The sequence below is a fragment of the Schistocerca americana genome, chromosome 8 (genome assembly GCF_021461395.2).
Source record: "Schistocerca americana isolate TAMUIC-IGC-003095 chromosome 8, iqSchAmer2.1, whole genome shotgun sequence".
NCBI classification, from domain to species: domain Eukaryota; kingdom Metazoa; phylum Arthropoda; class Insecta; order Orthoptera; family Acrididae; genus Schistocerca; species Schistocerca americana.
The window spans coordinates 117,753,254-117,780,148 of record NC_060126.1 but is presented as its reverse complement, the minus strand read 5'-3'; the positions used below and the strand labels follow the sequence as shown (position 1 = coordinate 117,780,148).

Below are 26,895 nucleotides of genomic sequence, written 5' to 3'. Positions count from 1 at the left end.
TTGACACAATTAAAACAGCTTTTCCTCGTTCGTGGCCAGTGTAATTGAACGATGGCCATAAAACAAAGGCGTTGTGCCGTTACATCTTAAAAATAAACTGACTCAATCAGTATATACACCATTTCGTAACAGCGATTGCCATAAATATTTTACTGTTACTTAATGACGTAAATACTGGTTGTGTCAGTCGGTAAGTTGTAACAGCATAGCGGCTTTGTCTTATAACCATATAACTATTGTTCAATTGCAGCGGCTACGAACCTGAAAATCTATTTTCAATTATGTCACGTATATATCGTCCAAGCATTTCTGTATATTTTGCACGGTGTAAATAGTAGATATTTTAAGTTTCGAGTGAATGAAACCTCACAATTGTGAAATGCTTTGGATATAAGTAATTTGACTACTGAGAAACATCCATATAGCGTCAGCCGTTAATTTATGTTACTATTTTCAGTTATCAACGATGGAGACATACGTCGAATCCTGGAGGAGTACGATTTCAGACTGTTGTTTATTATCTTCGTGTGTTGGAAGTGAGCCACGAGGTACTTGTAAGGGATGATAAAGTTTTCGAAGAATGTAGTTAAATTAACAGAACAGAAAAATGCCCAGGTAGATTGTTTAACCATTGTACTGATTTAAGTATTGTTAATTGTCGGTTTATGGACAAAATATTCTGTAGAAAGGAAGCAATCCCAAAATGTAACAGACTGACCTAATAAATTTTAGACAGAATTTGGTTAATTGGCTGATGAAGCCTTGTCTTCTGAGAAGTCCGTCACGTCTCTCCAGAGAAATATCTGTCGTTGAGGGGGAGATCTCTGTTTTCGATCTGGTGATAATGGATCCAAGGGAGGAAATGTTGACCCTCAGCCAAGAAACCTAAACCGATATGACCAGGTTGATCACCTTCTCCATAATGTAGAATGTCTAAAAGTTGCTATGAAGCGTGCAGAACTGTTTGCAAGAAGTGTTAACATACGTTTGTGTGTACTTAAAAACAACTGCTTTTTAAAAATCTAAGAACAATAATCTTAGTATCCGTTATGCAATATGCTTTTTTTTACTGATTAATACCCGAAGCACACATGTGTGTACCTTAAATATTTTACAAAGAATAAAAAATAAAAATTACAACAGTGTAATTTAGACTGTAACTATGTGCAACAATAAAACGCACGATGAAAACATTTTCTTTATTTATTTCAACACCATCACTGAAGAGGTTAAACGGACATCTCATCAGACACGATATGTACCAGCCCAGAATCATTTTCGAGTAACATCTACAAATATGCTGCACTCGGTATGCATTCTGGACAACGCCAGTTCAAAATGTTGTGGTTGGCAGGAGAGCCAACACCGTGTTACTAGAGGAGGCCGAAATGCACGCGTTTTAGCTCACGCAGGCTGGCGTGAGGTCTGGAACAGGACAAGGAAATTAGACTTTAGAAAAACGGACGTAGCTGGTGGAATACTTAACTTTAATCCATTAATGATGAACGTCGCTCTTGACGGTACATGATTCACAATATCAATAGTAAACGGATATGGCGCCTTGCTAGGTCGTAGCAAATGACGTAGCTGAAGGCTATGCTAAACTATCGTCTCGGCAAATGAGAACGTAAGTAGGCAGTGAACCATCGCTAGCAAAGTCGGCTGTACGACTGGGGCGAGTGCTAGGAAGTCTCTCTAGACCTGCCGTGTGGTGGCTCTCGGTCTGCAATCACTGATAGTGGCGACACGCGGGTCCGACGTATACTATCGGACCGCGGCCGATTTAAAGGCTACCACCTAGAAAGTGTGGTGTCTGGTGGTGACACCACACAAAACCCATCACTCCTACCGGACTCAGGTTTTTGGTGTTATCCTAAACCGGTTAAGACAAATGTTGGGATAGTTCTTTCGAAAACTATATGGCCTGTTTCATTCCCTCCCTATCGCCAATCTGAGTTTACACCTTGTCTCTAATGCCTTCGTCGTCAACAGGACGCTAAACCCTAATATGCCCCTCTTCCTTTCTGGACAGTTCACTCTCTCCTGGTTTGCTAGAACAGGATTCCAGCCGCCAAGCCCGAACGTCTGTGCACGTTTTGACTCGATTATTTCTCACCGTCCACTGGGAGCCATTCGTCCAATTGCAGAACCTCATAAATTCCACTCCAACTCACCCTCCTCGCCCCCCCCCCCCCCCCCCCCCCACCTCCTCTCAGCTCCAGTGGCGAAGCGCCGCACCCGACGAAACGAACAAAGGGAACCGGAGCGTCGGGTCGCAGCGAGGGAAACTTCTGCAAGACCAACGCACTACTTCGGGGCCAAGCGAAAACGGCTCCTTTAAGGGAAGACAATAGCAGAAATTTCGCGTTGCCTCTATGGGCCGCCGCTATTTTTCGTGAAATCTAATTCATGATTTCCTGTTCTTTGCTAGTCACTTCATTCCAAAACAGCAGTCCTAATTGGTCTCTTCCATATTTTCGGGTCTGTCTCTGTCCCTCTGCCTGTCCATCTAGAGTCATAGAATTTATTACCTGCCATCTTAATGTGTGTATCTTACCGTGGCCCTTCTTCCAGCTAGTGTTTCCGCGTATTCATATCTTTGCCAGTTCTCCAGAGTATCACATTTTTCCAAAATTAACAAGTTTCTACTTTTTATTTACTGTTAAAAACAGTCTTGATCACGATGTATTTATTAAGGTGACATGTTTCGACTACTACTGTGGTCATCTTCAGACCATTGAGTAGGAACCTCTTTCTGCTGGAGGTTCCTACTCAGTGGTCTGAAGATGACCACAGTAGTGGTCGAAACCGGTCACCTTAATAAATAAAACTTGATCAAAACTGTTTTCAATAGTAAATATTTGTAACTCATTGATCACTGCTACTCCCATAATGTATTCAAAAGTAATTAAAAATTTCACCTCTGAGCCACGAGAATTCTCATCTTATTCGCTTTTCCCACAATCAATGCCCTTCCCAGACCCCTTCTAAGTTAGGGCCAGTACCTGCGTTGAACTGTGTGCTCCGAAACCCTCGTGCCTGGACTGGAATTGACTCTGTCGTCAGATCTGCCACAGATTGCCTCTATCATGCTTTAACAGACATGGAAAGCCTCCGATATCCGCTTTTCTGTGATGAGGCATGAACATCCAGCCCCTTGCCCGCTATTTCTGGTTTCACAGTCGTTCAACCACCTTCCACAGATCTTCACGACAATAGAATGCGAACAACGCACTTCGTCGTTTCTGAGATGCCCGTAGGCAGGCCCGGGGCAAAATCACTCAGCTCTTTGTCAGAGTCGCTTATGATAGTTGATAGTTGAATGCTTTCTTTTCCTGCGCCAGTCTGGTTCTTAAATCCTCCTTGCCCTGCGTGATTTAGTTGCCATGGTAACATGGTCCCAAGTTTCAGTCCTGGTCCAGCATTCAATTTTGATCAGCCAGGGAATTTAGGAATTCTATCACATCATTTACTACACTTTCTCCAATTTAGAAATTACGTTTACTGCAAATGTCATATCCGCTGTTACTTTGTCACGTTTCTGCCTGAGCCAAACCGTTATGATCACCAACCACTGGGGACTGAAAGCTTGGCAGTTTATAAGCATGTGATGTGGTGAAGGAAGTAGACTTTTCAAAAGAATTAAGGAACACATGTATCAACGTCAGACATTGTATACGGAAGTAAGGAACGATCGGTCGCGAAATGGAAAATTAAGGGAAAATTTGATGAAGCTTTGCACAGATGCGTTGGGCACTGTGTCTAGTACGCCCAACGATCGCATCATGTCGTTCTTTTCAGTTCTGAGCTCACAGTGAGAACGTACAGATGGCTAGAAATTAGCGTCTCCCACCAAGTATGAGGGCCTGGCGAAAGATTTCGCCTGAAGCTATGCAATCCACATAACATAACTGTAATGCAGTTCGTTCTACGCGACACTTCTCGGTCACACTCTGCAGGGGCAATGAAGATGCTCCTGCAGCGTTTTCGATGGGAAGTGTTTGATCCCCCACAATACAGCCAGTAATTGGCTACCCCTGAGGTTCATTCTGCTCATATGAACCGCTGGCTGTGAAGACAGTATTTTGACACAGACTACGAGTTGCAGTCCAGAGTAGAAAATTGGCGAAAAGCACTGGCGGTAAAGCGGGGGAATTGAAAAGTTGGTATGACGCTACGACAGATGTCTCAGTCTGAGTGGCGACTATGTAGAGAAGTAGCTGGAAGGTGTGGCTAACCGTTACAAATAAAACAGATTTTCACTGTGGTTACCATTTCACGATCTATTGTTCCTTACTTTCAGAATAGCCCTCGTATGTATTTGATACAGGTAGTAGCTGTGGTCTTACATATGGCTTGTGATCTTCGCTTTCAATGTGCGCAAATATTGGAATTATTAGACATCTATTGGCAGTGTTAAGCATTTCAGTGCCAGGTGACCCTTAGCAGGAAATGAGTATCGGCGTCCCAGTGTTTTCTAGTAAGGTACACAGATAGTAGTTATCATTTGTGGACGTTGTGTTCAGCCAAGCACATGCAATATGGCATCTCAACGCAGTGCAAGTTGCAAGGGCAATCTGTTGGATCCAAAAAGGAAGGACATTCGGCCATTGCTACAGATGCCAATGCCTCTCTATATGTCATCCACAGGTTGTGGACTCGCTACAGGGAGGCAAATCAGTACATAAGGCCAGTTTGACAGGGGCGGCGACGCGTTGCAACGCCACATGAAGACCGATATCTGGTGCCTCCGCGTTGCGGCGTCATATGGCTACCGCCGGGGCATTGCAAGACGATCTCAGAATGGCCACTTGAACCTCGCTGTCCGATCGCACTGTAATGAACAGGTTACAAGAAAGGGCCTGTTCGAGTACCGTATTTGACACATCATCATCTTGCAGCTCGCCTTCAGTTCCGCCATGTCAATTGGCAACTGGCGAAGCGTGCTATTTACAGACGAGTCCGTGCTCGTGTGTGGAGACTCGTGGCCAGCGGCACTTGCCAAATGTTGTCCAGGAAATCGACAAATTTCCTAGATTCTATGATATTGCTGGAGGCTTTACCCCTAACAGCCATACGGATGTTGTTGTTGTCCATGGGTACCTTACAGCCCGGCTGCACATCGAGCAGATCCTGTTGGTCCATGTGATGCCTGTCGCATACAGTGGTGCCGCCGAATACCTTCTAGTGGCAGGGCCTATGTGGCAGGCATCGGCAGGGGCGTCTTACGAAGTCTGCAAATTTAAGTATTGGAATGGTTGGCGGTGATTCCCGACCCGGTCGTGCATATGTAGCACGTGCTTGACAGACGTGTTCGTGGTCGTCGTGTTCCACCAGACCCTCCAAGGTCTGTAATGGGCTATCAGTAAAGAATGGGAACGGATACAACGGGATCAGCTCTGTAGACTTATAGGGAGCATGCCACGTAGGTTTCGGGTGGTCATAGGGGGCACACACGTTACTGAAGGTCTCAAAGCGGAGTGAAAAGCACACAGGATGTTTGTTTTCGACACATGTCCGACATTTTGGTTCTTTTTATGAAAACGATAGATAATATAATGATGTGTTTTGTGTGCTTGAGTAAGATGAAGGTGTACTTTGGTAACATTCTAAGATTCTCATATGCTTTCTACATTTGTAAATAATTCACATTTTACTGTACGACAAAGGTGAATGAGTACACTGTAGGAGTAGCGAATGAGATCCTCGACTCTGTGTTCAGTTTTATCTGTGGTTGACTCGTTAAACAGCCAGTTGTGCAGCGCTGAGACATTCTTATTTCAGGCATAGCAGCGAGCAGTTGAGTTTTTCTAGGAATGAGATCTGTAATTGTGAATCTGAGAGAAGCTATCTGGGATACTTTATTATGGAGATAAAAATTCATTTAATGCTTTCTTGTTCATGTTATTGATAGAGAACTTCTTGGACGAATTTTAACGGTATGTTTGTAGTCTTTAGCCAATTACCGCTTAACTCTGTCTGCTAAAGAGATCCAAATTAAGTAATCAGGCAGTAATTTATCAGGCAGTAACTTTTTACTTCTTTAAACTCAAACACCAATCAACTGAAAAATCTAAATAATACAAAGAATAGTCACAGAAATCAAAGAGTAAAGCAGATTGTCCGTGCTCTCGTCGCTACAGAATAATACTGCGCTTCACTGTGCATTCATAGATGTTCTACAGGCGACTCACACAGTGTCTTTGTAAAGAGGGAATTTTGTAAGTGTTATTCTTCTTATGTTGTGCAGTCTTTTTTTCCATAATCAGAGCGTGATTTAATAAATACGATTTTCCTTAAAGTAAAACCCACTTCCTTGACTCATAGCAAAGTTCTGAATTTTCATCGTGTATGCATTGCACCTTACGTCACGCGAAGCAGGTGTCGATTATTTTTTTTCTTATTATTATTTTTTATTCTTTATTATTATTTTTTATTCTTTTTACTGCTCCTCCAACGATTTCTGTTTGCTTTCGAGAACGTCAGTACTCCAGACACAAAAACAGAACAAGGTTCAAAAATGGTTCAAATGGCTCTGAGCACTATGGGACTCAACATCTTAGGTCATAAGTCCCCTAGAACTTAGAACTACTTAAACCTAACTAACCTAAGGACATCACACACACCCATGCCTGAGGCAGGATTCGAACCTGCGACCGTAGCAGCCCCGCGGTTCCGGACTGCAGCGCCAGAACCGCACGGAACAAGGCAAGTCACTCTTATTGAAGAGCAGATCTCACCCTGCATACTTGTGCAAGCAGCGTGTACTCAGGATTGTCTGGCGTCGTCCTAGTAAGTACATTGATTTTCAGTGAAGAGTGTTGATAATTTCAAATAATTATTTTCTTCAGAGTAGAGCAGTAATTTACGTTTGTGGATACTCGTAGGCTAACATTGCACTTCACATAACGCATCGTTCACAACGCGTTTCGATACTGAATTATAGTTATACAGTTTTCACTGAGCACTCAGAGTCCTTTGACATTAAGTTTGATTAATTTTCTTTATTTTGCATTTTTTTTAATTTCACGACACTGTTCACATGCGCATGACAGGCCTGACCAACACTCAGTCTTGTTCATCAATTTAATACGTTGTTTAAGTACATCTTACATGAGGGGAAAGTTTTAGAAATCAATGTATTCAGATCTTTCACATACAGACATAAATTATAACAGCAAGCTTACACATTCCGACCGTTTTCACCTAGGATAGTCATCTGGTTTTCTGTGATCACGTAATTAGATTGCAATACAGGTTCTCTAAATCAAATCAACGCTACGCCTGTATGTACTAACATTTGTATTTTCTGTTTCAGATCCTGCAATTGTGTGTGAATTTTTTCTGCTCTTTCTGCAAAAATACTGAGTGTGAAGATCTTAGTTGTGCATGGAGACAATAATTTAATCCGTGTGAATTGTTTCAGTGTGAGCTACATTTTTCTCAGATATTTCTGCTGCGTAAAGTCATCTGTTACTTTCGTTTATTTAGCTACAAATAGACATTTTGTTTGCTAATTCACTTTTTACATTTCAGCATTATGGCTAGCAACACAATATTTTGTCGTGCTACTACTGTTGGTGGCAAACCACATCACGAAATAATGACGGAATTTTTAACGAAACAGAAGAAGCTCAACAGTCGTTCCACAGAATAGTTTATTTTAGATTTCAGAGCATGCAAATAACTGTCCAACACAGATGGGTTCTTTATTACGAAATGCATCAGAACGTATTTCCAACAGTGAACAAGAAATTTCATTTACTGAGACAGTTGATTAAGGTTTTGCTTCCATTTCTCTTAATCAAGCACTACACGAGGCAGTATCAGTTACTGACAGTATACACACAGTCGTTGAAAACCCAATAAACATGAATGCGGAAATCAATAATTTAGCTTTGTTAGAGTTTCTACTAAAGATGAAAAAAGCATTTGAACAGTATCAGAAAATAGACAAAACACTAGAATAGAACAATCACAGAAAATGTACAAAACAAGTTGTATGTCTTCAACTGCGGGAAAAGAGGGCAAAGAAACAACGAAGACAGCACGTAACAGACAATACACAAAGTCACTTAGGAGGCTTAACGCCACGCTATGCAGCCTTGAAACTGAACAAAATAATTTAAAAACTATACAACGATAACGCGAAGTAAATACTAACACAAAATTAACCGATACGAGTTTTAAACTGTGAAACAAAGCCACGCAATGATAATGTGCAACAATTGTCCAAAGAGAACAGTGTAATATCCTGCACCAGTACAGCTCATGGAGAAAAAAAATCGTATATCTTGCTATTCCAAACCGTGAAGAACACGAACAAATACCTATCTTTTCAAATAACAGAAGCAGAAACTCAGATAACATTTTATTAGTTTGTTCCTCACGTACAGACAAATTTAAAGCTTTGGAACAACTTATAGACGATCAGCTAACAAGTAGTGAAAGCAAATTTAAGTGCGATTATTTTGGTCACTCTTCTGTATATAATTCCACTATCCGTGTTGGTATGTATTCAAAGCATTTAGGTGATTTCCCTGGAGAATACAGTTTCTACTCGCAATTGCAACATGAAATTCCAAAGAAATTTTGTGGATACAGAAAGCTGACAGTTACCATTGCCAATATTGTCATACAGTCAACTTAGGTGGTTATTTTCATGTACAAAAATGCATTTACACACAAGACAGTGAACATTCTGAGCGCTGTTATATTGAGCACTGGAGCCAAAGACTACAAAAACCAGTGGATATCTGAATTTCAAACATTTTACTACGTTCAAGTGTAGATAGGGGATCCATTATACTTTTTTGGATACACCGATTGACGAACTATGTCTTCCAGAGCTGGATGTTAACTATTTTTCAGTTTCTTAGCACACTCGTCTTCTTGTACCACCATTTTTATTGGATAACTACAAGGAATTTTCTCCTCCTATCCTAGTACAAGTATGTTGAAAGCAATTTTAGTGACTTGTGACCTATGGTTAAGAATGTGTCATATTGGCGACAAAGTACATCCTGATTCTGACAAAACCTGAAACTTCGATTACACGCATTTAGTGACAGTAACAAAACATGTTAAAGACTTCCTGCTGATCGTCCAGGCACGACGTTAAACTGCCGCCTATAAAAAATTGAAACAGGAATTGTACCCTCAGTAAACATTTTCTAATACGAAATTCTTGGAAGTGAGAAACACATTGACGTAACAAATATACAGCTCTGAACACCGTCAATTTTTACACGTAGCAGTAGCAGTCATGAGTTACAAAATGAATGACTTAGTACCAGTTTTGGTGAAACATACCGAAGGATTTTTTACCAATTCAAAATTTAAGGATGTTAAAGGTAAGACTGAGTTGTCTGAAGGAAATTATCATTGTTCGAGGTAATATGTATTTTTATGGAGATTTTATTTTCATTATTAGCTGTGCAGTAATGAAGGTTTGTTTGCTCAATAGCGTTATTTATTAAGAGTAGCTTTGGAGCGTTTCTCGTGTAAGGATTAAGTAATGGAACAGAGCAGGGAGTATCTGCTACTGATTATTTACGAGATAAGATGTTATTATGTTGATGATACAGTAGAGATGAATATATTGAAGTTATTAGTTGTTATTGATGATGACAATCATGAAGATAATGACGATAATATGATAGGGAGATGCAATGGTTAATAATTACGCCGTATGAGTACGTAATTGTTATGGCATATGTTAGGGATCCTGTTATTGTTGAAGCTGAATTTTCTTTGTAGTAAAACGAAGGTGATCAACGATGATACGGTTAGTAGCACAACAGAGATCTGAAAGGTAACATCAGTGGTAATAGGCAACACCACTATTATTTTTATTGTGTGTGAATCTTTTAGGGTAACCAGGTACAACTAGTATGGCATGCGTTTCTGACATGCTACATTCTTTGTGATGTTTTGTGATAATTTTTTGATTTCCCTTCATAGGCCATATGAGAACATTATCCTATTGAAGTATACACTTTTTCTCTTTTGTAACTAAGTATGCACCTTTCATTTTCAGCTCAGATTATGACAGACATGATGGAATATGTATACATTAAAACGAATGTAGCTACTATGCATGCATTCCAAATTTATGAGACACAATTGCACGTAGGATGCAACCTTGAATGACAAGCTCTTATGATGAAGATAGGGAAAGATAAAAAAAAAATGAATGAGGTGACCACTAACCATAATATGGATCTGTTTTGTGGTAAATTGTGTATTTCAGTGAACAGTATGAACTAATGCATAATGCTTTTTTTCCTTCTTACATTTAACTCTTATAAATTTATTTTATTGCCATGGCTTACGTTAGTGTTGTGAAATGTACAATCTTGTTATGTAATATGATTATTGCTTAACATAGTTATTGCTTTACGTGAACGCAACCATTACACAATCACTGGTACACCAACAAACATTTGACACTGCTAACTTATTGGCATTTTGTGATGACGTACTTTGTTTTAGTTGCAGCATAGGTTTTATTATGAAACTTTTGTGTATGATTTGCGTTAGCCTAAGAATGTGTTCCTCATTTTGTCACTGCTTTATCATAATGATTTTTTGCTGCATATGCGCAGGATAAGATACTTAGCTGCATTGCCTTTCTGATCAAAATTTTGTAATGATGATATGTGTATGATAATGAATTTGGCTGCATTGACTTCCTGAAGAACTATTTTTGTGCATATTTGTATATTGCTGCGTCTAAAGTTTTATGAGAGCTCACTGTGGATAAGCATTTAATATTAGAGCCTGTAAAGAGGTAAATGTCATCACATAACAAATGGATCGAAAATTGAAAATGTAGCAGATGCATCTAGATATGAGCAAGAAATGTGATTGTTATGTGGAAATGTGAAGGCAGGCAGTTTGAATATTGTTTACATTATGTGGGTATGATATGATAATGCAATTAAGCAAACAGAGTTTCTTGGCAGGAAAATTTACCTGAAAGATATTATTAAGTGAATATGATGTTTGCGACAGGTAAATTGAGATCAAGGATATCATGAGAAAAGCCTGAGATTGCAGAGAACAGACAGTATGAACCCAATACAGTGGTCAGAAAGCTGGTCAGTACACTAGACTAGTACATAACACTAGAATAAAGTATCACACAGTCTCACCGAGACTTCGACTGTAAAGTGCACTTAATTCTGTTTCCTTTTCCGTTACGTGAACCATGATACATCTGTTTGTTTGTCCTCCGCCTTCGGTGTATATACCTTCTTCCTCTTAAGTTGCGTTTATGCTTTCCAAGTACGTATTTTTATTACATCTGTTCCTATGTTTAACAAATCAGTTGTTACTTATGAGTAAAGAAGCATTTTCTATTATTGTGTGCATACTGGTTTCTCGTGTAGATTTCCATGACCATTTGTTGTCAATAGAAGATAACGATGTTCTGTTAGTTGCTCCACTTGTTAACTTTACCTTGTATCTGGCATATAATATTGCATGATTCCTTCTATATGTAGATGTTTTCTGACCATAATGACCACTGTAATCTAAAAATATTGGTGTTTTGTACATAAGGTTCATCTTACATTTTCATGCAATGCTCCTTGCTATTTCAAATATTTGCTAGGAATGAGGTCATTTCTTAGAGACACAGTGCTGCATGTGCAGTTTACGTAGCCTATTTGTAATGTAAATCACAATTTCAATAAAGTAGCCACCGATTTAACTAAGTTTTACACACATTAAAGGAAATATTACTAGTCCAGTAAGAGTTTGGGCAATATGTGTGCATCGGCACAGAAGAAGGAAGTCATGTTCGAAACAACAGACATTATATCCATAAAAGTAAAAAGTTCTGGCAATTGCGGCCATGGCATTGTTGCAGTCAGCCGACCTGGTGACCGAGCGGTTCTAGGCGCTTCAGTCTGGAACCGCGTGACCGCTACGGTCGCAGGTTCGAATCCTGCCTCGGGCATGGATGTGTGTGACGTGCTTAGGTTAGTTAGGTTTAAGTAGTTCTAAGTTCTAGGGGACTGATGACCTCAGATGTTAAGTCCCATAGTGCTCAGAGCCATTGTTGTAGTTAGCTGCTCAACCATCACATCGATGGTACCGTGTGGGGGAGATTCAATGGTGACAGCAGAGGTGAAAGTTTCACAGCACGCCTTGTTTAAGGCCCATCCGGGAGTCCGTTTGTCTGACGCTGGGGTAGTGACAGGAAGATGGGGAAGTGGTCACTGTCACACAGGTCATTATGTGCTCTCCAATGGATAGATGGGAGAAGTCCTGAGCTGCAAACTGATAAATCAAGCCACACTGAAGTATATGGCAGCCCCAGTATTTAAGAGGCAGACGTCGAGCTGAGATGGTAAACTTTCGACATCGCTGCTTCAGCCAGTAAGCACGGTGCCACTCCACAAGGGGTTATGGGCGTTAAAATCTCCCAAAAGGTTTAGGGAATTGATCATTTAGTGCAGTTAATACATTCAGGGTTACTGCACAATCTGGAGGAACATATACATTGCAGACAGTTATTTCCTGCATCGTCCTCATTCTGACAGCCACAGCTTCAAGAGGGGTTTGAAGGGGCATGGTTTCACTACAGACAGAGTTTAGGACATAAACGCAAACTCCACCTGAAACTCGATTACAGTCGCTGCAGTACCTGTAGTATCCCTTATAGCTGTGGAGGGCTGAAGTCCACATTACCAGGAATCAGGTTTTCTGGAGGGCTCGAAGCAGGTGTAAAGCTTAACAGTTGCCATAGCCCAGCCAGGCGGTGGGAAAAAAAGCCTCAATTCCACTGGAGGATGACGTCATCGTGAGACTGGGAAGGCATGGAACATTCAATGAGGCAGTTTACGCCTCAGGGTCACCTGCTGCCACCGACGTTTTGCCTGCACAGACTATATCCATTGTGTCTGAGGGTCCAGCGAGATCTAGGTACCCAGCAGACACCAGAATCTCCACCTCATCTGCAGACACAGAGCTGGCAGGTAGTGGTGGTGTGGATGCCACCAAAATTGCCTTGGTCTTGGGGACCTTCTTTTTGGATTTCTATCACTGCTCCTTGGGTTTCCATGGCTGGGAGGACTTCACTGATTCAGTCTCTGGGATTGACGATGATCGTGAAGCCCAACTACCAGCTGCTTCTGCACTCTTCAGCCACTGGTGGGTGTCATCTTTCCCACTAGCAGAAACCTGCGAAGGGAGTGACACAAGGGACCCCTTCCTAGCGAGTGGAGCCGAAGAAGACTTACGCTTCTCTGGCTCAGAAGTGGGGACTGATATCCCCAATCATTGAGGGGGTGCTGCTCCCAAAGTAGGTGAGAGGTGTAGTCTTCTGGTTCTGAGAGGCGACAGGAATGCAAGGAACTGATGGGACGAGAACTGTTCTCGTAATGGTGGTGTATATGGAGGTCACAGGCACAGGATGTAGGCGCTCAAATTTCCTCTTAGCCTCAGTGTAGGTCAGTCGGTCCAAGGTCTTATATTCCATGATTTTCTTCTCTTTCTTTAAAATCCTGCATTATGGTGAGGCAGATGAATGATGCTGTCTGCAGTTGACACAGATGGGAGGTGGTGGGGCACATGGAGTATTGGGATGTGATGGACGTCCACAATCTCGACATGTGACACTGTAAGTACAGTGGGAATACATATGGCCAAACTTCAAGCACTTAAAGCACTGCATTGTGGGAGGGGTGTATGGCTTGACATCACTGCAATAGACCATAACCTTGACCTTCTCGGTCAATGTGTATCCATCGAAGGCCAAGATGCACTGATGGCAGCCTGGTTATCCTTTGGACCCCGATGGACACGCCAGACAAAATGAACACCTCGCCGCTATAAATTGGAGAGCAGCTCGCCGCCACTGCAAAAGAAGGTCCCTGAGGAATATAATACCCTGGACAATATTTAAGCTCTTATGGATTGTGACAACTTGTCACAAGGAGTAATGCCCATGACTGGGCAGAGAATGCTGTGTTCATCAGGACTGACCCAGAGAGCATTTTGGACAAGCCCTCCACCTCCCTGAATTTGTCCTTCAAATGCTCCACCAAAAACTGAGGCTTCATGGACATGAAAGATTCCCCATCAACTCTCGCGCATATGAGGTACAGGGGAGAAAAAGCTTCTCTGCCATCCTTAGCTTGGCGATTTGGGGTAATACTGCGTACCATTGAAGTTAGACTTTGCCCACTTAGAGAGGGAGAGTTGGGTTCTTTGGGGGAGGAGACCAGACAGCGATGTCATCGGTCTCATTGGATTACGGAAGGACGGGGAAGGAAGTCAGCCGTGCCCTTTCAAAGGAACCATCCCGGCATTTGCCTGGAGCGATTCAGGGAAATCACGGAAAACTTAAATCAGGATGGCCGGACGCGGGACTGAACCGTCGTCCTCCAGAATGCGAGTCCAGTGTGCTAGCCACTGCGCCACCTCGCTCGGTGCCCGCTTAGAGAATGCTAGCAGCGGACCACCAGCAAGAAATGAAGGACTACTCTTCATGGCGTGTCATCCAGCCTGATGTCACCCACTCTGACCAGGGGCCCTCTCGACAGGCACCACCCAGACTCAGCAAGGGCCACCTGGCAGGATGGTCATTGCCGGGAGTCCCGATGCCGCAGGGAGATGGGCATCTACTCCATGGCATACGTGGGGCGTTAACGACGCAGGCATCAGCAGAGCAATACTGTGTTGTCAGGGGGCTACAACCAACAGGGTGCATGGCGGTCCCACCACAACCGACTGGCTACTGTGCTGGATATGAGGTGCTAAGCAGTCCATGGTCATTGGACCTGTGGTCTAGGGGTAGCGTCTTTGATTCATCATCAAAACGTCTTCGGTCCCGGGTTCGATCCCCGCCACTGCCTAAATTTTGATAAATAATCAGCATTGGCGGCCGAAGACTTCCGGCATAAGAAGTCAGCCTCATTCTGCCAACGGCCTTGTCAAAGAGGGCGGAGGAGCGGATAGAGGTGCAGGGCACTCTCTTGTCCTAGGGGTGAGAAATTGCCCCTAAAGGCGGAAGAATCAGCAATGATTAACGACGTGAGGATGCAGAAGGCAATGGAAACCACTGAATTAAAGACACGTAACGCGTATCCACAGGACATGTTGCCTGTAATTGAAGAAATGTCATGATGATCTCTCCATTGGCAAAAGATTCCGGAATAGTCCCCCAATCGGATCTCTGGGAGGGGACTGCCAAGGGGGAGGTTACCATGAGAAAAAGATTGAATAATCAACGAAAGGATAACGTTCTACGAGTCGGGGCGTGGAATGTCAGAAGCTTCAACGTGGTAGGGAAACTAGAAAATCTGAGAAGGGAAATGCAAAGGCTCAATCTAGATATAGTAGGGGTCAGTGAAGTGAAGTGGAAGGAAGACAAGGATTTCTGGTCAGATGAGTATCGGGTAATATCAACAGCAGCAGAAAATGGTATAACAGGTGTAGGATTCGTTATGAATAGGAAGGTAGGGCAGAGAGTGTGTTACTGTGAACAGTTCAGTGACCGGGTTGTTCTAATCAGAATCGACAGCAGACCAACACCGACAACGATAATTCAGGTATACATGCCGACGTCGCTAGCTGAAAATGAACAGATAGAGAAAGTGTATGAGGATATTGAAAGGGTAATGTAGTATGCAAAGGGGACGAAAATCTAATAGTCATGGGCGACTGGAATGCAGTTGTAGGGGAAGGAGTAGAAGAAAAGGTTACAAGAGAATATGGGCTTGGGACAAGGAATGAAAGAGGAGAAAGACTAATTGAGTTCTGTAACAAGTGTCAGCTAGTAATAGCGAATACCATGTTCAAGAATCACAAGAGGAGGAGGTATACTTGGAAAAGGCCGGGAGATACGGGAAGATTTCAATTAGATTACATCATGGTCAGACAGAGATTCCGAAATCAGATACTGGACTCTAAGGCGTACCCCGGAGCAGATATACACTCAGATCACAATATAGTAGTGATGAAGAGTAGGCTGAAGTTCAAGACATGAGTCAGGAAGAATCAATAAGCGAAGAAGTGGGATGCGGAAGTACTAAGGAATGACGAGATACGTTTGAAATTCTCTAACGCTATAGATACAGCAATAAGGAATAGCGCAGTAGGCAGTACAGTTGAAGAGGAATGGACATATCTAAAAAGGGCCATCACAGAAGTTGGGAAGGAAAACATAGGTACAAAAAAGGTAGCTGCGAAGAAACCATGGGTAACAGAAGAAATACTGCAGTTGATTGATGAAAGGAGGAAGTACAAACACGTTCCGGGAAAATCAGGAATACAGAAACACAAGTCGCTGAGGAATGAAATAAATAGGAAGTGCAGGGAAGCTAAGACGAAATGGCTGCAGGAAAAATGTGAAGATATCGAAAAAGATATGATTGTCGGAAGGACAGACTCAGCATACAGGAAAGTCAAAACAACCTTTGGTGACATTAAAAGCAACGGTGGTAACATTAAGAGTGCAACGGGAATTCCACTGTTAAATGCAGAGGAGAAAGGAGATAGGGGGAAAGAATACATTGAAAGCCTCTATGAGGGTGAAGATTTGTCTGTTGTGATAGAAGAAGAAACGGGAGTCGATTTAGAACAGATAGGAGATCCAGTATTAGAATCGGAATTTAAAGGAGCTTTGGAGGACTTACGGTCAAATAAGGCAGAAGGGATAGATAACATTCCATCAGAATTTCTAAAATCATTGGGGAAGTGGCAACAAAACGACTATTCACGTTGGTGTGTAGAATATATGAGTCTGGCGACATACCATCTGACTTTCGGAAAAGCATCATCTACACAATTCCGAAGACGGCAAGAGCTGACAAGTGCGAGAATTATCGCACAATTAGCTTAACAACTCATGCATCGAAGCTGCTTACAAGAATAATACACAGAAGAATGGAAAAGAAAATCGAGAATGCGCTAGGTGACGATCAGTTTGGCTTTAGGAAAAGTAAAGGGACGAGAGAGGCAATTCTGACGTTACGGCTAATAATGGAAGCAAGGCTAAAGAAAAATCAGGACACTTTCATAGGATTTGTCGACCTGGAAAAAGCGTTCGACAATATAAAATGGTGCAAGCTGTTCGAGATTCTGAAAACAGTAGGGGTAAGCTATACCGAGAGACGGGCTATATAAAATATGTTCAACAACGAAGAGGGAATAATAAGAGTGGACGATCAAGAACGAAGTGCTCGTATTAAGAAGGGTGTAAGACAAGCCTGTAGCCTTTCACTCCTACTCTTCAATCTGTATATCGAGGAAGCAATGATGAAAATAAAAGAAAGGTTCAGGAGTGGAATTGAAATACAAGGTGAAAGGATATCAATGATATGATTCGCTGATGACATTGCTATCCTGAGTGAAAGTGAAGAAGAATTAAATGATCTGCTGAATGGACTGAACAGTCTAATGAGCACACAGTATGGTTTGAGAGTAAATCGGAGAAAGACGAAGGTAATGAGAAGTAGTAGAAATGAGAACAGCGAGAAACTTAACATCAGGATTGATGGTCACGAAGTCAATGAGGTTAAGGAATTCTGCTACCTAGGCAGTAAAATAACCAATGACGGACGGAGCAAGGAGGACATCAAAAGCAGACTCGCTATGACAAAAAAGGCATTTCTGGCTAAGAGAAGTCTACTAACATCAAATACCGGCCTTAATTTGAGGAAGAAATTTCTGAGGATGTACGTCTGGAGTACAGCATTGTATGGTGAAACATGGACTGTGGGAAAACGGGAACGGAAGAGAATCGAAGCATTTGAGATGTGATGCAATAGACGAATGTTGAAAATTAGATGGACTGATAAGGTAAGGAATGAGGAGGTTCTACGCAGAATCGGAGAGGAAAGGAATATGTGGAAAACACTGATAAGGAGAAGGGACAGGACGATAAGACAGCTGCTAAGACATGAGGGAATGACTTCCATGGTACTAGAGGGAGCTGTAGAGGGCAAAAACTGTAGAGGAAGACAGAGATTGGAATTCGTCAAGCAAATAATTGAGGACGTCGGTTGCTACTCTGAGATGAAGAGGTTAGCACAGGAAAGGAATTCGTGGCGGGCCGCATCAAACCAGTCAGTAGACTGGTGACCAAAAAAAAAGGTCATCGTCAGCGCAGAAAGCGACACTGCATAGTGCATGGTGGAAAACGCACTGAGGAAGGTGTCCTCGCCCAAGAGATGGAGAATTATCGGGATTGCAACGTGACGACGAGAAAGTGGGCTATAGATCTCAATGCACGATGGACACGATGCACCTTGTAAGGTGCCCTTCCCCAATTGGCTCGCTCTTCGGAAAAATTTAGAAAGATGGTGGTCAAATCCGACAGGGGACCATCACATAAAGGCCGAAACGTGTGAGACTCCTTTTAGTCGCCTCTTACAAGAGGCAGGAATACCTCATGCCTATTCTAACTCCTGGACCCGTAGGAGGTGTTTAATAAATCTTTCAAAAACCAAATTTCATTTATTTTCGTCCCTTTAAAAATGCAAGTGTTCAAAGACAATTCTTTTTTATACGTCACTTTAAAAATGCAAGTGTTCAAAGACAAATATTTTTTGTAGTAAGGTTTAGTTGGGCCCCAGTGCTGATGATCGAAATCTGTTCGCACTCAGCGGTAAGGTCTCAGAAAGGTTGGGGACAACATATTTAGACCAACACTCACAATCCTCTCCGGTGACCTGAGGACTCAAATGGTTCAAATGGCTCTGAGCACTATGGGACTCAACTGCTGTGGTCAGCAGTCCCCTAGAACTTAGAACTACTTAAACCTAACTAACCTAAGGACATCACACACATCCATGCCCGAGGCAGGATTCGAACCTGCGACCACATCAGTCGCACGGTTCCGGACTGCGCGCCTAGAACCGCGAGACCACCGCGGCCGGCCCCGAGTACTCATTCTGGCGGAGAACACGAATATCATGTTAGCTCATTATGCCTTCTGTCATATACCTTCCACAGCAAAGCCTGACGTCTTACAGACCGTATTTATTTTGAAATCGGAAGAAATTTATATAGATAGTGTACTTCTAAAACCAACCCCTTTCATTCTTCTCCCGTCAGATTCTCCGTTTTGAGTGGCTTAACAGTTGGGCTCAAGCAGTTTCACATCCAACGCTGTCGACAGGAGGCGTCCCATACCATTTCACCACCTTCATAGCAGAAAGAAAAATAAAAAAAGAAAGACTTCAAGGCAACCAGGGATCCGTCTGTCTTCAGACTGAGACATAATTGGTAAATTTCCGGGAGTGGCTAATTAGAACCTACTCTGAAGGGTAGCTCTTCGCACGGTTTAAACAAAGTTTGAAGGCGCTTTGACTGAAACTGCTCTCTCTTTTCACTCTACTCTTTATACAGTGAGTTCGTTACTTACTTTCTCCTCTACTGCCTGAATTGCATTTCATACAGCCATACGCCATGCACCTCTATTGTTAGCAATACTTTGGTTGAAATGGTTCAAATGGTTCTGAGCACTATGGGACTTAACTTCTGAGGTCATCAGTCCCCTAGAACTTAGAACTACTTAAACCTAACTAACCTAAGGACAGCACACAACACCCAGTCATCACGAGGCAGAGAAAATCCCTAACCCCGCCGGGAATCGAACGCGGGAACCCGGGCGCGGGAAGCGAGAACGCTACCGCACGACCACGAGCTGCGGACAGCAATACTTTCTCACTGACCATGAATGATACCTGTTTTCTTCACATCTCTGTTGCATAAACGGTTGTGTAAAACTTGACGAAAGTATCTTTCGCTTGGTGTTTCCCTGCCAAGTGGCATACCTCTTTGAAACGAGTCCATAAGTAGAAAGAACTGCTACACTATAGTACAGAAGGCAACTGCAAGAAATAAGCAATGAGACGAACTGAAATAACAATTTTATTAAAAGACAGTAGGTCACCGCAGTTCATGATGGCCCACTGGGGCCGGCCGAAGTGGCCGTGCGGTTAAAGGCGCTGCAGTCTGGAACCGCACGACCGCTACGGTCGCAGGTTCGAATCCTGCCTCGGGCATGGATGTTTGTAATGTCCTTAGGTTAGTTAGGTTTAACTAGTTCTAAGTTCTAGGGGACTAATGACCTCAGCAGTTGAGTCCCATAGTGCTCAGAGCCATTTTTTGGCCCACTGGACATTACTATAGGTGGACCGAAGTTCTTAATAACCACCATGGACAGCAAAGCATAGTCTGCTACGTTCTTCCATGCTGGCCGCAAGGTTGGTAAAGAGTTCTTGTGGTATAGCGTTCCATTCTTCCACTAGAGTGCTCAACAACTTCTGAATGGTCACTGGCGCTTGTGGACGTGCTGCAGTACGCCTCTCCAAAGCATCCCACACGTGATCGATGGGATTTAAATCGGAGGGAACTCACCAACCAGTCATCTCGTTTCAAAAGCTCTTCCAACTACGGTGTTCGACGCACTCGAGCCGTCATCCGTAAAAAAAGAAGTCAGGGTTGAATACACTCCTGAAAAGACGGACATAGGGGAGGATTACAGTGCAACCTTGACCGGTGAGAGTACCGTGTTCAAAGATTTCGATGTCAGCACGCCCATACGACATTGTGCCTCTCCAAGCCATAACACCCGGACGGCCAAAATGACCATGTTCAACAGTTCCTGGGCGCATTACATGTTGCTAAGTCCTTCCCGCAGGCAGCCGTGCTTGTACTTCGGAACGCTCGCCATGCCCTTCAAACAATGCCGTGAGAGTCGACAAAAAAGTTTTCTGGGTGTGGTACCGCTTCATTATGTATAAAACTACTGCTGCTGGAGGAAAACCAATGTTTCGGCCACGGTTGCAGCGGCCTTCTTCTGGGTCTAACGGTGCGTTCTAGCTTTTTCTTTTCTTTATTGTCATTTTGACGCCTTATACAAAAGGTGGGCCGGCAGTGGCAATATTACGCAGCTCTTCGGCCACAGTCAGTACAAATAGAAAACAATGAAGACACAGGAAAACATAACATAATGGCGGACAAAAAACAGTAGACACGTGAGTAAAAAACACGGAGCCGTTCACAGGTGTACTAAAAAATAAAAAACGGTCAGCACCGCACACGAACACTGATGACTGAGATATAAAAGGTGAATAATGGAGCGTGGTGCGGTGAAAACACTAAAGCACGAATACGACGGCACACACACAGAACCGATGGCGATGACCTCCGGCGCACGAATGTTCGCTTTACGTGTGCGAGTCCGGGGACCTGCCAAAAGCGGAAAAAGCGGGGGAGGAGGGAGAGGGGAGAGTGTAGATGCCAGTGGCAGTGGAGATGGGAGGGGGAGGAAAGAAGGTTAGGGGGTAGGGGAAGCCCGGGGGAGGAGGTGCGTTCTAGCTATGCAATGTCCCTTATATTTTGTTGTTACTGTTCACTGTGCATGTCATAATTTTAAAAATATAGTTTCATTGGTCACTTAAGGAAGAAGGAGAAGGAACTTTATTTTAATAGGTTATTGGGTGGAGGGAGAAGATAATCTCTGTTGTCTATTGGCTCTTGTGTTATGTGCTATGAATGGTGGTCACCGTCGAATGAGAAGTTGGCTGCCGTTTACCAAATGCTGGACGTCGGCCGCGTGGCAGCAGTTACTAGCCGGTAGTGCTCGTGCCTCTCGTTGACAGTGCGGTATGTTGGGCTTTGATTGCTGGCAGCCAAGATGGGGAAAGTCTGAATCCATCCTCCCTGTTCATGTTATTATGGTGTTTAAGTATTTCGATGGCCTCTCTGATTTTGCGTTTCTTCATAACAGGCTGATTGGCCAACACACAGGCCTCGCAGAATTTTATTCCTTTTCCGCAGTCTTGGTGATGTTCTGCCACTGCAGATTTGTTGTGTTGCCCTAGGCGAATATAACGCTCGTGTTCCCGACTGCGCGTTGCTATCGGCCTGCCAGTCTCGCCGATGTATGCCTCTCCACATTCGCGTTCCACCTCGTACACTCCTGCAGTGTGCAATGCATTCGCCTTGTCCTTAGTGGAGCCTAGCACGTCCTGCATCCTGCGACTACTATAGAAGACAGGCTGCACCCCAACCCAGCGAAAGTGTTTGCCCGTTCGGTCAGTAACATTTTTCACATAAGGTTAGCGCACTGTTGGATGCAGTTTGTCTATTTCTTGCTTATCTTTCTTACTCGTGTTCGTCGACAAGGCTGTGTGTATCAACTTATGGCTGTAGCTATTGTCTAGAAATGTTGTGCGTAGCCTTTTAAGCTCAGGTATTATGTTTTGAGCATCACTTAGGCGCTGCGCAAGGATTGCCAAAGAACGGCTGACAGGGTACTTCTGCGTTGGGTGGTGGTAAGATTGGGCGTGCAGTTACCTGTCTGTATGTGTAGGATTGCGATGTACTCTGTGTCCCAGTGTGCCCTCCGTTGTCCTGTATACTTCGACGCCTAGAAATGGAATTGCACAATTCTTCTCTACTTCGAGTGTGAGCGGTGTCTTCCCGTGCATGTTGAAAAATTCGTGAAACTTATGTAGTTCCGTTTCACCATGAGGCCTTATAGCGAACGTGTCGTCCGCGTATCTGAACCAGCAACGTAGGCGTAAAGGAGCTGAACCGAGGGCCGTTGCCTCAAAGGTTTCCATGAATATGTCGGCTGCCAGAGGAGATAGGGGAGACCCCATTTCTACGCCGTCTGACTGGTCGTAGTATTTTCCCTGCCATTTGAAGTACGTTGAAGTCAAGCACAACTCAACCAGGTAGCATATGTCTGGCGGAACATGCTCCTGAAGGATGCGGATAGTTTCATTTATTGGCACGTTCCTAAACAGTGACTTCACTTCAAAGCTGACCATGATGTCCGTAGGTAAAATTGTTTCTCCCTTTAGGCGTTCTACACTCATGCTCATAAATTAAGGATAATGCTGGTATATGGTGAAACAACGCTTTGGTGGGCGGTTTGTCCGTTGCAGTCGTCGCACGGTGGCGCTGGCAGCAATCCACATACACAGATGTGTGTTGGTGCATGTCAGAGTACGGTGAAGTGAGTAAGTGTTCAGACGTTTACAAACGTGCTAATGGTGACTGTGTGTTGAAAATGGCTCAAGGAACACATATTGATGACGTTATTATGGGTAGAATACTAGGGCGACTGGAGGGTGGTCAATCACAGCAGGTCGTAACGCGAGCCCTCTGTGTGCCACAAAGTGTGATTTCAAGATTATGGCAACGATTCCAGCAGACAGGAAACGTGTCCAGGCGCTACAGCCGGCCGCGGTGGTCTAGCGGTTCTGGCGCTGCAGTCCGGAACCGCGGGACTGCTACGGTCGCAGGTTCGAATCCTGCCTCGGGCATGGGTGTGTGTGATGTCCTTAGGTTAGTTAGGTTTAAGTAGTTCTAAGTTCTAGGGGACTTATGACCTAAGATGTTGAGTCCCATAGTGCTCAGAGCCATTTGAACCAGGCGCTACAGTACGGGACGTCCACAGTGTACAACACCACAAGAAGACCGATATCTCACCATCAGTGTCCGCAGACGGCCACGGAATACTGCAGGTAGCCTTGTTCGGGTTCTTACCGCAGCCACTGGAACAGTTGTCTCCAGACACACAGTCTAGAGACGACTGAACAGAAATGGTTTATTCGCCTGGAGACCTGCGAGGTACGTTCCACTGATCCCTGGCCACAGGAGACCCCGGAAAGCCTAGTGTGAAGAACTCAGTACATGGTCATTGGGACAGTGGTCCCAGGTTATGTTCACGGACGACTCAAGGTATAGTCTGAACAGTAATTCTCGCAGGGTTTCCATCTGGCGTGACCAGAGACCAGATATCAACCACTTAATGTCCATGAAAGGTACCTATGTAGAGATCGTGGTTTCATGGTTGGGTGGGATTATGACTGGTGCACATACACCCCCGTATGTCTTTGACAGAGGAACTGTAACAGGTCAGGTGGATCGGGACGTCATTTTGCACCAGTATGTCAGCCTTTTCAGGGGTGCAGTGGGTCCCACCTTCCTTCTGATAACGCACGGCATCACCAAGCTGCCATCGTGGAGGAGTACCTTGAAACAGAAGATATCAGGCGAATGGAGTGGCCTGCCAGTTCTCCAGACCTAAACCAAATCGAGCACGTCTGGGATTCTTTCGGTCGAAGTATCGCTGCACGTCTTCAAACCCGTAGGACAGGAGTGCCGGCAGGCACTGGTGTAATAATGGGAGGCTATACCCCAGCAGCTACTCGACCACCTGATCCAGAGTATGCCAACCGGTTGTGCGGCCTGTGTACGTGTGCATGGTGATCATATCACATATCGATGCCGGGGTACATGGGCAGGAAACAGTGGCGTTTTGTAGCACATGTATTTTGGGACGGTTTTATCAACTTATCACCCATGCCATGGACTTACAGATCTGTGTCGTATTTGTTCCCTATGTGCCTATGCTATTAGCGTCAGTTTTGAGTAGTGCCACGTTGTGTGGCAGCACATTCTGCAATTATGCTTAATCTATAAGCATGAGTGTATAAAGTGCGTCGTGTTCTTCACATAAGAGCCATTCTTGCCAAATGGACGTCTTAATTTGCAGACTAGATACTTTGTCAAATTGTAAGTAGGCGAATTGATCCCATTCACTATTGGTCTCGAAGGATAACTTTCCATATGTATCTTTGGAACACTGTCAATTCTAGGAGAGGCTGGTACTCTGGGAATAAGACCCTTGTTTATGTCAGCGTCAATTCTCGAGTCCTTCTGTTTAAAACCTTCCTGCGTCGCGGAAACCTAATGTCACACAGTACTGTAGTATTTTAACAACACATAATCACTCTGTATTCAGTCTCTCTGCCTTGAACCCCAGTGTCTTTTGGATGATGTAAAAAGTATGGTACTCACATAGTGTGTATCGTCTTCCTGGTTGTAGGCCAGCTTCACGATGCCATACGATCCCTGTGAACACAAGAGTAAAGGTGTAAGTCGTTTCGCACTTTTAGAGTTCTAAAATGTTTCTATCATCAGACTGTGTCTAGGTATAATTACAAGTACTCAGTGGTTGGACAGTGGCGGGAAAGAAGGGGCTCCAATGGCAAATTCTGATGGGTTGAAGATAATGTAGGAATAGCTGCTTGCTGTTTTGGGGAACCCGTAGTCGAGGTGTTTTATAGTTAATATTTCCTCCGACCTCCAATTGCATCTCTAGTTTGCGTATGTGTTGCATGACTGAGATGAGTAATTGGTTACTGTGTTTTAATGTTATATTCAGCATTTTACAGGAGAATACAGAATGAATGGAATGGAGAATTCAAAAGATAGACCCGACACATAGGGAACTTCCCAACGAAACGTCCATACCAATGGACAGGTCTCTCCATAGCTTCACAAGCCCTCACACTACGAGACATTATCCATGTGAGTGTGATTTAAAAGAAAACACTGAAATGATGAATAGAGTTGTAACGTCATCGCATTTCCTGTTGACGGCAAACTACTGGTAAATAAATTTTCGTTCTCCACAAGTATTCAAATCCATGCCCTCAGACTGCCTATATCGCAGCATTATACTACACTCCTGGAAATTGAAATAAGAACACCGTGAATTCATTGTCCCAGGAAGGGGAAACTTTATTGACACATTCCTGGGGTCAGATACATCACATGATCACACTGACAGAACCACAGGCACATAGACACAGGCAACAGAGCATGCACAATGTCGGCACTAGTACAGTGTATATCCACCTTTCGCAGCAATGCAGGCTGCTATTCTCACATGGAGACGATCGTAGAGATGCTGGATGTAGTCCTGTGGAACGGCTTGCCATGCCATTTCCACCTGGCGCCTCAGTTGGACCAGCGTTCGTGCTGGACGTGCAGACCGCGTGAGACGACGCTTCATCCAGTCCCAAACATGCTCAATGGGGGACAGATCCGGAGATCTTGCTGGCCAGGGTAGTTGACTTACACCTTCTAGAGCACGTTGGGTGGCACGGGATACATGCGGACGTGCATTGTCCTGTTGGAACAGCAAGTTCCCTTGCCGGTCTAGGAATGGTAGAACGATGGGTTCTATGACGGTTTGGATGTACCGTGCACTATTCAGTGTCCCCTCGACGATCACCAGTGGTGTACGGCCAGTGTAGGAGATCGCTCCCCACACCATGATGCCGGGTGTTGGCCCTGTGTGCCTCGGTCGTATGCAGTCCTGATTGTGGCGCTCACCTGCACGGCGCCAAACACGCATACGACCATCATTGGCACCAAGGCAGAAGCGACTCTCATCGCTGAAGACGACACGTCTCCATTCGTCCCTCCATTCACGCCTGTCGCGACACCACTGGAGGCGGGCTGAACGATGTTGGGGCGTGAGCGGAAGACGGCCTACCGGTGTGCGGGACCGTAGCCCAGCTTCATGGAGACGGTTGCGAATGGTCCTCGCCGATACCCCAGGAGCAACAGTGTCCCTAATTTGCTGGGAAGTGGCGGTGCGGTCCCCTACGGCACTGCATAGGATCCTACGGTCCTGGCGTGCATCCGTGCGTCGCTGCGGTCCGGTCCCAGGTCGACGGGCACGTGCACCTTCTGCCGACCACTGGCGACAACATCGATGTACTGTGGAGACCTCACGCACCACGTGTTGAGCAATCCGGCGGTACGTCCAAACGGCCTCCCGCGTGCCCACTATACGCCCTCGCTCAAAGTCCGTCAACTGCACATACGGTTCACGTCCACGCTGTCGCGGCATGCTACCAGTGTTAAAGACTGCGATGGAGCTCCGTATGCCACGGCAAACTGGCTGACACTGACGGCGGCGGTGCACAAATGCTGCGCAGCTAGCGCCATTCGACGGCCAACAGCGCGGTTCCTGGTGTGTCCGCTGTGCCGTGCGTGTGATCATTGCTTGTACAGCCCTCTCGCAGTGTCCGGAGCAAGTATGGTGGGTCTGACACACCG

At 44.3% G+C, this 26,895-nt stretch overlaps 1 protein-coding gene across 2 annotated transcripts in view; it reads right to left on the bottom strand.

The window, feature by feature from the left end:
* The window catches only part of LOC124544807 (calcium/calmodulin-dependent protein kinase kinase 1), a 1,492,928-nt gene that overhangs the window by 96,452 nt on the left and 1,369,581 nt on the right, over window positions 1–26,895 (bottom strand). For both annotated transcript variants that reach the window (XM_047123492.1, XM_047123493.1), the window contains one exon: window positions 24,841–24,894. In XM_047123492.1, coding sequence (XP_046979448.1) covers window positions 24,841–24,894 — 54 coding nt within the window. The remainder of the gene's footprint in view (window positions 1–24,840; window positions 24,895–26,895) is intronic.